The following is a 14329-nucleotide window of genomic DNA, read 5'->3' as shown; positions in this document are numbered from 1 at the left end:
AATAAATGCCTTGATTATCTAGCAATATTTCAATCGATGCATGCACTTCTCTAAATGCATTCTCATACAGTACAATGCATAAGTAACTGAGCACTCTTATATAATCTTAAATAATATCATCCATTCACTATCCTATTTCTCTCTTAAATATCTGTGATTTTATTGCAGCCCGAATTAAATTCAATAATTTATTGTTATTGCGCATTTTTACTAAGTATGCTTAGCCAAGAAATCATGAATTATTTTGCGCATTTCATGGTCTTCTAAAATGTCTTCTTCTGTAAGCGGGTCTCTAGTAAATGGATCTGTGGGATCTGTCATAAGTATCATGGCTGCAGTTGACCTGTCCACCCGTGTATTGCTAGTTCTTAGTATAACTGGGTCTTTCATCAGCCCAAAGGTTAGTGGGTCGATGAATTCATCTGGATATGTAATGGAGCTGACTGTTCTCTGCTCTTTCAGATTAGCCACTCGCTTGATGAATAGAATTGCATATGCTTTATCTCTTTGTGTTAGCACTCCCTTTCTGTCGCATATCTCAATTGCTTTGCTAAATAGCTCTGGCTTGAACATATCCTCATCCTCTGCCACTGCCTTTACAAAAGCCATGCTTTTCAGCGATATATACATTTTTACGCGGTTTCCAAGTAGTGTGACAGGAGAGAATGTGCTTTTAGAGCTATTTAGCTTCAGCTCAGAGGATTTCTTGCTAACCAAGGTGATTAAAGACGCATTGAGCAGAGATGCCAGCCGGCACATAATTAGCGAGGATGAAAATGCCTTTGCAGATACGTCCATGAGCGTGAAGATTATGCGGTCTATAACATCCACAATATAGAAATAGGAGTTTGAGTGCTCTATGTACGTATCAATGCTCTCTGCAGGCTCGCTTTCCCTCTGTGCCCTAGATACCTTTCGCAGCTCCTCAAATCCTCTTTCCTGCGCATCAACTAATGAAGAGAGTAAATGCAGTAGAAAAACTGTTTTTGTGTCCTTATGATCACTTGTGCTGTGAGCTGTTTCAAGAATTCCTCGGATCTCTTCCTTTCCTTTGTAATTCTCTAGCAGATAGTCCAGTATGCACGATGCCCTTCCTCTTTCCTGCAGCTGCTCCGACTGGTTTCTTATTTCTATTTGCACATCAATGAAGTACATTATAATTGACAGAACAATTCCTGGAGTGTACTCGCACTCAGATGTGTTTATGTATGTCAGTAAGAGCTTAATCACCTCCTGCTTGTAGTTTATGTTGATTCTGGAGTTTAGCACATGTATGCACAGAATGTGAACTTTCCTTACATCTTCCTGCGTTAGCCTAATTCCCAGCTTCATATGCGTGAGTCTTTCCAGCGAAATAATGATGTTCTCTAATATGAAGACAGGCACAGTGCTTAACCGCCCTTTATGCGCCATATGGTTAAGGAATGAAACTGTGTACATTAGAAATACAACCTCTGTTCGCATGGTGTCGCAGGCCAATAGGGCATTTATGTATTCAAGCTCTGAATTCAGGATACTTAGCACATACTTCATTCTCTGGTCATTAGGGGCAGATGCGATTGCACGCTCTGTTCTTCTCATGTCTTCAGTATATGCATTGTAGTTTGTGTATATCTGGGTATACGATATTCTATTATACAGCAGCTTTCCATAGAACAGCTCAGATAAAAAAGTGTCATTTGCCTTCGGTGCATCTGCTCGTGAGCTAATGTCTGATGGAGAGTTCATATTTGTCATGGAGCTTGTCATGCAGGGTGTGCTGGTTGCTATTGGAAACTGTGTACTTTTTAAGTACTCTGATCGCTGGAGTGTGTCTGCTGGGATACTTTGCATTTTTATTGTGTCATTTGCAACAGGCTGGATAAGCCGTCCAAGAAGATTTGAAATTGTGAATATTTTTGCATCTGGCTGCACCTCCTCTAGCTTGTATCTGGTCTTTTCTCTTTCTTTGTTGTTTTCGTATATGCTGTAGATTGACGATATAAAATTCTTTTTAATATCTTTATTAACCATGATCAATGACTTGAAAATGCTAAAGAACCTTGTATTTGTCTGGTCTACTACTTTTTGCAGCGAAGCCCGGGCCCTTTGTATTTCTGCCTTTGGTTTATTGTAGAACTCTGGGTACATCATGTATATCCCTATATGCTCTCCTGTGTAGTAGACTGGGCACAGATTTAGAATATACGACTGGGTTAGATTAAAAATCCTGCTATTTCTGCACTGCATGTGCACCCACTCATCCTCTCCTGTTGGCAAAATTGGCTCTAGGCCCCAAAGACTCTTTTTCTCTAATATCCTTGTTGCCATTGGGTGCTTTAGCAAGTCTTCATGCACAGATAAATTATACGAGGAATTCTCCTCTATCCTGCTAGGGCTTGAGTAATTTGCATATCTGCCCGGCTCAGAAGAGTGGTCCATCTTTCTATAGACCCCATGGAGAAGCACAGTAAGTATTTCCTCGCCTATTTCATTGCCAGATAGCGTGGTGTGCAGCGGCAGCTTATGATGCATGCACGCGCCATAGAATATTTCTACTGTTCGGCTGATGCTCCTGCCTTCAAAGTCAAACATCTCAGGCATTCTTACAAGCATTAGCAAATATCTATAAAGAAGCAGGAGCTGCTCTTTTTCTCTCAATATTTCCTGTGCAGTGATGCTTCGAATTACACCACACAGTATATTAACAGCTGCTTCCAGGGGTTGCTCTTCCTGAAGTAACTCCAAAAGTAGCTCATCTGAATATTCATAGACACTTCTTAAGATTTCTTCCATCGTATAGTAAATAAAAAAATAAACAATTAAATCCTCAGAAATTAAGATATGCTTGCCGTATTTATAGTCTATAAATAGTGTTATTTATGCTCATTGTTCTCTAATGCAGTTTTGTCCCTACGCATTTGCAATCCTGAAATTTTTTGAGACGAGCACACAAAAGCCCAAAGAAGCTGCATTATAGAAAAATAATCATCTTATACTTACTAAACAAATTACATAAAAACCTCTATACATTCTATTCCTGCTGTGTATTTCTAGATAGATATGTGTTTAATCTATGTATATTTTCTAAACACTTGTAGAGATATTAAAATTGTGCACTGCATAGTTAAATAGCCAACACTTACTCATATTCTCTAATCCTGTACTGTGGTTTCTTGCTCACAGGCAATGTGTTAGTTCTTGTAGCTGACTCTTTGAATCTAGTTACTTTGCATCTTATGCCATTTCATCTAGATATTTTCTTTTGCTTTCAAGTTTTTATAAACTAAATCCTTCATGTAGAAAATCAAAGTGAAGAGCTTTCACATCATAGAAAAACAAATAATTCAAAAAGTACAACTAAATGATTATGTGTACAGAAATACAAATCATCTAAAATATATCCATCTATACAGAAGAAGCAGCAATACAGATAAAATACCCATGACTCTGTTGTACTAGAGAAGATTCCATAACCTGCAGCATAGTACGCTAATAAAATGACATCTTAATATACTTTATACTATTTAGATGCATATTAAATCTTTATACTAGCAGAGAAAGAACACTCCACTAAAATAAGACAAACCGCCTTATCTATTTGCATCTAGTAATATATTCTATAGAAATACTTCTCAATATGCACTTTATATTTATACAGCATGAATTCAGAAAAACATAAAGAAAATATTTCTCTGCACAAGACAATTCTGGCCTAGAGGTAGACAATTCAAAGCCCGGCATCTATGTCTGATAAATCTGCCTGCAGATATTTAAAATAAAACTCTGAATAAAAATAAAAATGCTCACAGAAGAGGATTTAGATGACCTAATCAAGGGGCTGCGAAGTGACAAGGAGGTTATTGTGCCAACCATAACGGCAAAGGACATCAAAAAAACACTGGAGCTGATAGAAGAAAACCATCTAGAGTGGGAAGTAATGACCAATCCAACAAAGTACGCAGACAAGCAAATACTAAGATTTTGGAATAAAATAATGAAAGAAGCCAAGTGCGAAGAGGAAAAAATATGGTGCGTAGTTAAGGCAAAGCTATTGGAGAAATTCGATAAAAAATAAGTAAGCTTTATGTAACAAGAATAAATAATAATGTATGCAAGTAAATCTCTATGTATTTGTGTGGGTGGCAGTAGTGTGCCAGTATTAATAAAGAGAGTGCTACAGGCATTAGTATACTTACAGAAGACAGCAGTTTCTGCTTTATTAAAAGCACCGTATTTCTGTGCCTTGAGGATTCTCATGCATATAGTCACTAGAAATACTTAAAATACATTAAAATATATTTTGGAGGCCTGCCATCTATTTCAGCACATAAAAAGAGAGAGAACTGTATTATAACTGGATACAGCACAAAATAAGGTAGAACATGCACATATTCTGGCCATCTACTATAATAAATGAGGATATTATGTGCTGACTAAGAGAAATAAATGTACAGTAATATCGTACAAAATGCATGGTTGCTAGAAGAGAAGAAATAGACTCATCTGCATATATTAAGCTAGAAGACAGAATATTCATCATTTACATCACGATGAAATATAGTGTGATGGAGGTGGCTTCAGAGTAATTATAAAATTGTTTATTTTTCATAAAAAGAAATGGGTCATTCTGGTCTAGATGATCTGTGGGACATATCCTTTGAAGGACTCATAGAGCCAAGATATCGGAGGATACAGAAAAGAAAAAACATAAAGGAGAGGTATGGGATAGAAGAGAAGAAGAAGTGCTTTGGGTTTTCATTGGGGGCTGCATATAGTGGGCCACTAAAGATGGAGTCGCGAATAGACAGAATGAGCAAGAGACCACTCCCTGCTAGTCCGTTTAGAATTCTGGATGCACCTTCTATTCTGAATGACTACTATGTAAATCTACTAGATTGGAGCAAAGACAATCTGATCTCTCTTGGGCTGAGTGAGCAGCTGTACTTGTGGAATGCATCAAACAAGTCAGTCTCTCATGTGGTTGATGCGCCAGACAACCACCACATTTCCTCTGTCTCTTTCTCCAAGGACGGCCTGCTTGCATATGGAATGTCGGATGGGAATCTGTCGGTCATTGATGTAGTGTGCAGCAAAAAGGTGTGTGACCTGCCAGGCAGAAGTGTAAGAGTTTCATCAATTTCATGGGGAAACAATGTTGTGAGTGCAGGTGGAAAGGATGGAAATATATTTAATTATGATGTGCGAAGTGGTGAGCACGTGTCCAGCTTTCTGCACCACACGCAGGAAGTGTGCGGGCTGAAGTGGGATGCGGATGGGTCTTATTTGGCAAGCGGTGCAAATGACAATAATGTCTGCGTCTGGAGAAATGGATATGACAGGCCCAGAGTGAAGCTGACAGATCACACGGCAGCTGTTCGGGCTGTCAATTGGTGCCCATGGAAGAAAGGAATTCTTTCAACTGGAGGAGGAACAAATGACAGAACAATTCGGACTTGGGATGTAGACAAGGGAGTATGTCTTAGCAGTATAGACACTGGCTCGCAGGTGTGTAGCATTGTCTTTAGTGAAAGATACAAAGAGATTATTACGACACACGGGTACTCTGATAATAACGTGGCAGTATGGAAGTATTGCAGCATGAGGAAAATAGGCGATATGAAAGGGCACACAGGAAGAGTTCTATTTAGTGCTCTGTCACCAAATGGAGAGATACTTGCTACGTGCGGGGCTGATGAGAATCTTAACTTCTGGAACCTTTTCGATAGCAAGTGCGCAAAAAGTGAGTCTAATTTAGATATAATTGCATTTAGGTAGCTGATTGTACAGAGTGGGATAAATTGCTATGTGCTTGGCCAGCCGATGCTTGGCCCTATGCAGAGAGTGCCTGCTCCATTGAAATATGAAAGAAAGGGCCTGCTTGCATAGTTCTTCCCAAGAGAGGAAGAGAAAGATGAAAGTAAATATTAAGTTGAGTTTATTTATGTGATTATCTAGCAAAGAGTAGAGGGTCTTTTTAATTGAGAACAATCATTTGGGATACAGTGCAGTATCTTCATTGCAAAGCACTCTGCACAGGAGTAAGTATGTTTTCAGTTGCAAATGCAATTATTTTTTGAAGTTTATCGTAGTCTGTGGCAATGTCAATGGAGACTTGTAGTAAATACCGGAAGATATATATCTGGAGTAAAGCAGAGATGCACGCTGTAACTCGAGGCAAAGACGTGTAAATGACAGAGAATTCAGACTTTGTGGATATTTTTGTGTTTCTCCAGGTTTCATATGCACGGTGGGCCACGCAAAGAATAAAGACTATGTATAGCAGCTCGCATGTAAATTTGCCAAGTGCCCAGCCTCTTTCTGGCTTTCTGAAGAATTCCTGGAGGAAAGGACGGGCCATGCCAAGAGAAAAGGGAAGGAATAGAGATATCTGCATTAAGTCTAGCAAATAAAATCCTTTGATTTTGATCTCTTTGATGGTCTCTTTCCTTGGGATGGCTGGCATAGTAGGCTCCACTAAAAATGCATTAATCAGTGCTCTTGTAGATAGCAGCAGAGAGAAAATAAGGGGCACAAAGGAAACTGCAAAGAAGGCTGGAAGCAAAGTGTCTGCAGAAAATAAATTCAGCAACGTATGGGTCATGCGCATGCCATATCCTTGTAGGGCAGATATTTGAAGACCAAGAAGCGGAACCAGGCAGATAGTCTGCATAACTGTTAGAATTTTGTCAAAAAGAGAAGTAGTCTGGGCAGGCAAGGGGGCTACTATCTCTTTTATTGCTTCTGGCTCTTTTTCAATCTTTGGCTCAGGAACTTGTATGCTTTGCATCTCTTTGGGGCTCGATTCTTTGACAGAAGGTATGGGAATTGGCAGTTCTTCTGGTTCAGCGAATACTATATTCTCATTAGGATTCTTGACAATTTCTGCTTGGTCTCGGATGATCACAGGAGGCACATGGACTGCTTTAATGGCCTTTGGAGGTCTTCCTGAGTTAGTGAAGGTCACAGGCCTAGAAGGCATTTGAATACTGCTGAATGGGTTTATAGTGTGGGAGGCTGAAATGTACGCAGTTTCTTCTTTTTTAGGAGAAAAGAAGGGTTCTGGTGCTTGTTTGGGTTCTTTTTGCTTTTCTTCGTCGCTTGGTACAGGCTGAGGTTCACTAGCTATAGAATCTGTCTGAATGCTTTGAGGAGTTTCTGTCTGCATAGTTTGGAGAGTTTCTTCGGCTGAATCATTCTCATCTAAGGAAATGAATACTAGCTCATTATCGGATGGAGTTTCTTCTGGAGTCTCTCCTAATGTTTCTTCCGCGGACTCAGAGGAGTCTTCAATCACAACATCAAATGAAGACTCTTCTTCCACTACAGAAGTCTCTGTTTCTGCACTAGTACATGCATCTGCTACTATCTCATTCTTATTTTGCACTTCTTCTTCGCTCTTACACTCGCTTGCACACTCCTTCTTTTCCTCTTCCTCAACTAAACTCTCGCTCTCTTCATCAAGAATTAAATCCTCATCTTCTAACTCAATTTCTTCGCTGCTCTCAAGCAGTGCCTCCTCTACTGGCACTGCCTCATCAACTTTTTCTTTTTCCTCCGTATTATAAACACCCTCTGCAAGTGGCTTCTCTTGTTTTGGAAGTGTGTTTGCTTGAAGGGCTTTTTTCATGGCCTCTTTGGCTTCTTTGGCTTTCAGAGCCTCTTGTGCCTCGGCCTCCATTATGCTGGCTGTCTTGCGCTGGTACTCCTCCCAAGTGGTTTTGGGCTTCTTTGGGCTCATTTCTTCTTCAGACACGTCATCCTCAGGATATGAAATTTCAGAATAGTCTAAGACCGTGTCAGGCATATCAAGTATAAATGCATCGGATGGAGTTGTGCACTCCACTGGACTTTCTTCCTCGCATGCATTTTTGTTCTTATCCGCAATGGAATCTATGGTTGGCTTGATTTCATTTGCGCTCTTCTCTTTCTTGAATGTCAACATAGTGCCTTGTTTTGGTTTCCGCTTTTATGCATATTCATTGTGTAGACAAACAAACAGTGTTTCCAAGAATCTGCTACAATGCATTAAATGCCATTTCATTTGGTGTTTTACATTTCTAGTCACAGCAGATCTGATAAATCCAGCAGATATGACCTATAATTGATGTTTATAAAATCATCACACAATTTGTGCTTGGTGTGCACTAGTATGATTTTCAGCAGTGATTTTTGTTCTAGCCAGAATATATTTTATTCTTTGCTTTTACTTTTTATTGAGTGCAATGAATAGATTTGGGTTTATATTTACTTTGTGCAAGATGGTCATGTCGCTCTATCTTATTGCCTGCATATTCCTGCTTCTGCTTCTACAGATTATTACATTTCCTATGGTAATAATCAACAGAAAGTCAATGGTTTGGGTAATGGACTGGTACAATAGACATTTTGCAAGTGCATGTCTCTTTCTTCTACGGATAGGGAATAAAAATGCAATTGAGGTTCAGTACATAAATGAAAAGCAGAGAAATAAATTAGAAGACAGACAAGAGTCTCTTTTGATAATAAGTAACCACATATGTGCATTTGATGGGACATTACTTGCTATGATATCTAAAAGATTCCAGATGAACCCTAGGTTTATATGCAAGAGCGAGCTAAGGTGGATACCCGTTATTGGATGGGGAATGTACCTTTCAGACTATCTGTTTATTAAAAGAGCATGGAGCATTGACTGCGAAAGAATCAAGAAGTGGTGCACAAAGCAGTCCTCTGGCATTTCATTAGTTATCTATCCGGAAGGAACCCGCTTTACACAGTCCAAGCAAAAGGAGTCTGCAGAGTACACACAGAAAAAAGGCCTTTCCACACTTAGAAATGTTTTGTATCCAAGAACTAAAGGATATAATTTGTGCGTGAATAGTTTGCCTAGTCCTCCGTTTTCTGCCATTCTTAATGTGACAATGGTGTATTTAGTGAATGGAAGGAGAGAGGAGCCTCCTTCTTTCCTAAGCTGTGTTTCTCAAAGAGTCCCAGGAATATTCAAAATAATTGTAGAGAGGGAGAGTATTACGCAGGATGTAAAAAATGCAGAATATTTAGTCAGCAAGTTTAAAGAGAAAGACCTAATGATTTCTCAGTATTGCAGTGTATAACACGAATGCTCAATTTAGATTTTCATCCTAGATGCTTTTTTGTAGGTGGGTGAAATATCATAGTATAGTAGTATGGGAGTGCGCATATTCATTTTTTCAAGATGAAGACTAGGATAGAGATCTCTTACAATAAACAAATATTATGTGCTCCAATCTGTTTGATAGACTGCCAGAACAATTATTGAGCTTGTATATAAGTTATCTATAAATTGCAGATTTATAAGTGCTGTCATGCATTGTATATTTTTCTGGTCCTGCACATCAGACAAGTATATGTGATGCGCATACTAGTTCTGTACACAAAAGTATTTAAGAACTGCTAATTCCTCAGTGTACTTTGCTGCTTTAAGTTTGAGAGAAGCCCTGCATAGACTGCTAGTAAAAGGAGTATATATGAATGCCAAATAATTTCTATAAGTGTAAAGAGGACTTAATGTGCAGAAAGTATTATTACTACATTCTTAAACCGCATAGGTACTACTAATACATACCTAGAAAAGAGCTTTAGTGATGAATTTCAGTGTGCAGGAAAAGTGTGCTAATATAGAAAAATAGAACCATGCGTATATCTATGTTTACATTGTCATATTGTATTCGTAGTAAGGATGCGATTTTGTATCTAGATATTTCTTTATGTATATTTTCTGATAAATGTAATATGCTAAGAGACATAGCAAGTTTACACGCGCTCTAGTTTATTGCATGCTTGCATTAGGCAGAGAACTCTGCAGAGATAGAGTAATCTCCCGGGTTTTATGTGAAAACATCTGTAAATACAATTATATAACGGAAAAAGATGATAAAAAACCAAGAAAATCAGTATAACCAGGTAGGTGGCAACAATTATCCTATGCGGTCTCTTTTATAAAGCCTGCAGCATATCTGATCTCATTAATTTTAAGAAAATTTTCGTGCTTTTCATCTTAGGCAATGGAGGAAGTTAGAGTAGACAGGCCTCTGAACCCAATCAAGGACATCCTTATATTTGAAAAGCAGCTCAAGAATAAATACATCCATGAGACAAAGAGAAGATTTACATATTTTGTTATGTTGATGATTATGGTGTGTGCATACACACTATACATTAACAGACAGATGTATAATATTCTGTGGGATCTGTATAGTAAGGACTCCATCTATTTAACAGATCTTATATTCAGAGTGTATTTGAGGATACTTGGTGCCATTTTACTGCTCGGGTATGTCTATGTGCGTCTTCTTAGAAGATCCTCCAAAGTGACAAACTCGCTCACTGAGCAGCTGAAGCTGCTAAACATATTCTTTCATAACCAAAAGCTAAGTCTGTGCTCAATAAAAACCCCGCGGAATATTAAAATAGCAATCAATGTATTTAGAAGCGAGGAACAGAAGAAGAAGGCGCTATGAATGAAAAGAGAATAATGTTTTATGTAAAGCCGGTTTACTGCAGAGCAGAGGCAGGCCATATAAATTTTATTTTTTCCTACCCCAGTATAGAAAATGGCAATGAACTTACAGCAGGGAGAGAATACAATGGACATCACACAGGCATCTGAAAGCATGTGCATCTCGAGTTTAAAAGTAGGAGGACTCATTAAAGGGTTCAGACAGGTAACCAAGTCTTTAATAGGAGGCCGATCTAAGCTCATCCTTATGTCAAGGGAGATTAACGAGAAGAAGATGGTTGCCATTATTGATGGGTTAGTCAAGCAGTACGATGTGCCAGTTCTAAAGATAGGCACACACGCTGAGCTCGCCAGATACGTCGGAATCTGCAAAACAGACGAGACTGGAAACATCGTAAAGGATGCCAAGTGCGCAATTGCTTCAATTGAGGACTTCGGAGAGAACACTGAAGGAAGAGATGTTTTATTTGGAAACATGGGTCTGACTGAGTAAGAATAAATAAAGTTCGGGAAAGAGCATATAATAGAAGTATTTTTGTAAAAGTTTTAAATGCGGATTATAGTGAAAAACTTATCGTTAACGGCAACAAAGCAAAACATAAAGGAGCACTTTTCGGCAAAGGGGGTCCCAACAGACGTGCGTCTTTTAAACACAATACAGGGAGAGAGCAGAGGTGTTGCGTTTATTGGGTACAAAACAGAAGAAGAGGCAGCAGCCAGCATCCGTCATTACAACAAATCTTACTATAATGGAAAGAGGCTTATTGTTGCAAAGAGTGTGAGCAAGGAGGCTCTTGAGAAGCGAGACCAAGAAGAAAGGCCTGCAAAGCACAGAAAAACACTGAGTGATGGGCTTGAGGTGGAGGAGATGAAAGAAATTCTTAAACTGCTCCAGGCAAAAAAGGAGAACTCGTGGTCTACAACTGCAGATGAAGAGGACCCAGCAAGCGGAAAAAAAGAAGAGAAAAAGGAGACACTTGAGACAATGGTTGACCGGTACAGGCAAAATGCACTGACAAAAAACAAGGAAAAGGTGCTTGAGACTGGCGAGATTTTTGTTAACGGCATACCATACACAGCGACAGAAGAAGAGGTGGAGAAGGCATTCCAAGAGTATGGAATGATTTCTGAGGTATTTATGAAGTATAAAGAAAGAGAGGACACTTGGGGTGAAGGGCAAACACTAAACACAGGCTTTGCAATAGTCACATTCACATTTCCCAAAGACGCGTATAAGCTTGTAGGCGAAACAATTATGTTCCAAGGAAAGAACATTAAAATACTTCCTAGCAGGGGAAAACCTGTTGAGGAAGTAACCGACAAAAACAAAAGCAATGTATCACATGGACGATACAATCCAGTCTTTTTCAACTTTTCTGCGATTCTTGGTGTTGCATCCAAGGAGAAGAAGGTTTCTAAACAAGACATTCTTAAAGACAGAGGAATTGGATTGGGTGGTCGAATAGCACTGCTGGAGAGCGAATTAATTGAAAGAACACGTCTTTTCCTGAAAGATGAAGGAATATCTGAGGAATGCGTGTGCAGTAAAAAACCCTGCGTGTGCATGTTTGTCTCAAAGAAGTCAATATTGATCAAGAACATACCATACGGAATAAAGGAGGGCGAGATTCGAGAGTACTTTAAAAAGTACATCCGAGCAGTCTTCTCTCCATCAAAAACTCTTCTTATTTTAGAGTACACCACTAAATCTGACGCAGCAACAGAGCTTAAGGCAAACAACTTTACTCGCGTGCGGGACCAGCCCATCTACATAGAGTATTTGAAGGTGACAAAAGAGAGATATGCCCGGGAGATGGCAGGCCTGCCTCCTGTCTCCAGCCTGAAGTCAGCAGACAGCGAGCTCAAGCGCGAGGCAGATAACCCGCACATGCTTAAAATTATACTGAAGAATGTGCCATTCCAGGCAGGAAGATCGGAGCTCTCAGAACTGATAACTGGCTTGATAGGAAAGGAGTACACATTAAGAATGCCAGTGAAGTCGGACGGAACTCATAGAGGATTCTGCTTTGTTGAGATGCAGTCAAGCGAAGCTGCAAACATTCTTCTCAAAAAACTAAGGCATGTCCATCTGTATGGAAGACACATTGTAGCAGAGAAAGCGCAGTTATAAGATAATGAATAATTAAAGGAAATTAAGAAAAAGCTATATTCTTACATTTAGAGCGCTACACTACTACAGCTACTATAGCATCCATTACATGGCTATATACCTTTCATATGCACATGCTAAAATATAAGTAGACACACTTTATGCACTGTCATTTAAAAAGGTTATATTAAGATTTATATTTTCTATAAATAGACAGGTTGTCCAATCCATACGCAAGATAAATTTTTACCAACTACAGAAAGATAATCAGGCAGTTTAAATAAAATACCTGTAATATAAATATGTTGTGATATTGGCAGGACCTAGTTTAAAGCCATGGTATACATAGAAATCATTTTAATATGTCTCTATGCATATATGTAGACTTAGAAGGCTTTTTTGTCTATAATTCTCTCTCAAAGAAAGCGCGACAAACTTTCACATGTCTAGACCCTTGATTGCGCAAATTCTATTAATTTAATATTAGGATAATAATATGAGATGACGCCATTTGAGGTGTTTACAGCCGCCAGAAGAACCAACACCAACAGGATTCTAAAACTACGGTACAGATCATCTCCTGTTCTACTGGCCATACCACTCTCTGCCATTGCCTGCCTTATTATAAAAAGTCTATTCACTGACCCTTCAGTCGCTGCAGCATATTTGGCCATCCTATACGTAGCATACATAATATTTATTCGGGCCTCTAATGTTATAGGAGAGTATGACACGGGCAATGCATGCGTAATAGCCATATACTTCACTCTTTCCAAATGGTCTCTGCTTGGGTTCGTAGCCCTGCACGTATACTCTCCATACAGCCTAATATTCATTATAAATATGGTTGTGCCTGACTATGCATACATCCATGCAATGATTCTTCTGTTTGCCGGGTACCTCTCACTGTTTCTAACAGATGCACAGCCATACACCAATATTGCCATGCTATATCCTGTGGTTCTTTTTGTTCTGTCGCTGCTTCACTTTCTTTTACTCTTCCAGGAAGTGTCTTTTAAAAGATCGAAAAAAATACTGGATCTGCTTATTACTGCATGCAACCTTTTCTTTATGCTGTATTTTATCTCATACTGGGGCATGTATCTGTACACGCATGTATCCAATAAGGACATTACAATTGCAATGCACTAACAAGGCCTATTGCATGGCTGTATATGAATAAAGAAAAATTTAACAGAGCCCATAATACTTTTATTCGTCGCACTGAGCAAGGTCAGCTTCCCCTTCGTCTAAAATGGTCATAACTCCCATTCTAAAGTGTGCTCCGCACAGGTTTGCTAGATCCCTGTTAGATCCGTCAAACATGTAGACTGGCACATTTCCTCCAAGCTTTGCATAGTACTCTATCTGCATTTTCTTGACTTCTGGGTAGTTCTTTGTAAGAATGATGTACTTGCCGGTCTCGTTTATTAATGAGCTCATGGTTTGTCTAAATCCTACATGATATTTTCCTGTTTTGATAACTAGTGGCAGCTGTGATGCAACTGTTGAAACATTCGTCTTTGCTTTTCTACTCATTTTGTCTGGGGCTAAAAAAGTAAAACTAAATATTTTGCAAAATACAACGGACGCACTCTTCTTTCGATTCAAATTCACAGAGCATAGGTACGCTGCCCCATGCTTTTATATAACTCAAATATCTCTACATGCTTCTGCAATATGCATATTTTAAAATGCTTTCTGGGCTGCCTGCAATTTTCCTGTGCATGCTTTCTTTGAGTGCAGCATAGAGAACTAGC

General features: G+C 39.0%; 11 protein-coding genes across 11 annotated transcripts; 8 read left to right on the top strand and 3 right to left on the bottom strand.

The window, feature by feature from the left end:
• Positions 1 to 210: 210 nt before the first annotated feature.
• NESG_00872 (uncharacterized protein) lies at positions 211 to 2775 on the bottom strand (the record flags this gene model as incomplete). Its single annotated transcript, XM_053048513.1, has 1 exon — positions 211 to 2775. One exon carries the CDS (start codon positions 2773 to 2775, stop codon positions 211 to 213), a length of 2565 nt encoding a protein of 854 aa, XP_052905273.1.
• Positions 2776 to 3781: 1006 nt separating this feature from the next.
• On the top strand, positions 3782 to 4057 carry NESG_00871 (uncharacterized protein; the record flags this gene model as incomplete). The annotated part of the gene is made up of 1 exon (XM_053048512.1): positions 3782 to 4057. One exon carries the CDS (start codon positions 3782 to 3784, stop codon positions 4055 to 4057), a length of 276 nt encoding a protein of 91 aa, XP_052905272.1.
• A 542-nt stretch (positions 4058 to 4599) lies between these two features.
• Positions 4600 to 5757, top strand: NESG_00870 (uncharacterized protein; the record flags this gene model as incomplete). Its single annotated transcript, XM_053048511.1, has 1 exon — positions 4600 to 5757. One exon carries the CDS (start codon positions 4600 to 4602, stop codon positions 5755 to 5757), a length of 1158 nt encoding a protein of 385 aa, XP_052905271.1.
• A 238-nt stretch (positions 5758 to 5995) lies between these two features.
• Positions 5996 to 7924, bottom strand: NESG_00869 (uncharacterized protein; the record flags this gene model as incomplete). The annotated part of the gene is made up of 1 exon (XM_053048510.1): positions 5996 to 7924. One exon carries the CDS (start codon positions 7922 to 7924, stop codon positions 5996 to 5998), a length of 1929 nt encoding a protein of 642 aa, XP_052905270.1.
• A 280-nt stretch (positions 7925 to 8204) lies between these two features.
• NESG_00868 (uncharacterized protein) lies at positions 8205 to 9074 on the top strand (the record flags this gene model as incomplete). The annotated part of the gene is made up of 1 exon (XM_053048509.1): positions 8205 to 9074. The coding sequence occupies one exon, from the start codon at positions 8205 to 8207 to the stop codon at positions 9072 to 9074; it is 870 nt and encodes a 289-aa protein (XP_052905269.1).
• A 930-nt stretch (positions 9075 to 10004) lies between these two features.
• On the top strand, positions 10005 to 10460 carry NESG_00867 (uncharacterized protein; the record flags this gene model as incomplete). The annotated part of the gene is made up of 1 exon (XM_053048508.1): positions 10005 to 10460. One exon carries the CDS (start codon positions 10005 to 10007, stop codon positions 10458 to 10460), a length of 456 nt encoding a protein of 151 aa, XP_052905268.1.
• Positions 10457 to 10609, top strand: NESG_00866 (uncharacterized protein; the record flags this gene model as incomplete). The annotated part of the gene is made up of 1 exon (XM_053048507.1): positions 10457 to 10609. The coding sequence occupies one exon, from the start codon at positions 10457 to 10459 to the stop codon at positions 10607 to 10609; it is 153 nt and encodes a 50-aa protein (XP_052905267.1).
• On the top strand, positions 10554 to 10952 carry NESG_00865 (uncharacterized protein; the record flags this gene model as incomplete). The annotated part of the gene is made up of 1 exon (XM_053048506.1): positions 10554 to 10952. The coding sequence occupies one exon, from the start codon at positions 10554 to 10556 to the stop codon at positions 10950 to 10952; it is 399 nt and encodes a 132-aa protein (XP_052905266.1).
• Positions 10953 to 11009: 57 nt separating this feature from the next.
• NESG_00864 (uncharacterized protein) lies at positions 11010 to 12590 on the top strand (the record flags this gene model as incomplete). The annotated part of the gene is made up of 1 exon (XM_053048505.1): positions 11010 to 12590. The coding sequence occupies one exon, from the start codon at positions 11010 to 11012 to the stop codon at positions 12588 to 12590; it is 1581 nt and encodes a 526-aa protein (XP_052905265.1).
• A 480-nt stretch (positions 12591 to 13070) lies between these two features.
• Positions 13071 to 13721, top strand: NESG_00863 (uncharacterized protein; the record flags this gene model as incomplete). The annotated part of the gene is made up of 1 exon (XM_053048504.1): positions 13071 to 13721. The coding sequence occupies one exon, from the start codon at positions 13071 to 13073 to the stop codon at positions 13719 to 13721; it is 651 nt and encodes a 216-aa protein (XP_052905264.1).
• A 60-nt stretch (positions 13722 to 13781) lies between these two features.
• Positions 13782 to 14108, bottom strand: NESG_00862 (uncharacterized protein; the record flags this gene model as incomplete). The annotated part of the gene is made up of 1 exon (XM_053048503.1): positions 13782 to 14108. One exon carries the CDS (start codon positions 14106 to 14108, stop codon positions 13782 to 13784), a length of 327 nt encoding a protein of 108 aa, XP_052905263.1.
• Positions 14109 to 14329: the final 221 nt, after the last annotated feature.

Source organism: Nematocida ausubeli (assembly GCF_000738915.1).
Source record: "Nematocida ausubeli strain ERTm6 chromosome Unknown supercont2.2, whole genome shotgun sequence".
NCBI lineage: Eukaryota > Fungi > Microsporidia > Nematocida > Nematocida ausubeli.
Note: the sequence above shows the minus strand (reverse complement) of the source record. Positions and strands in the feature narration are given on the sequence as shown.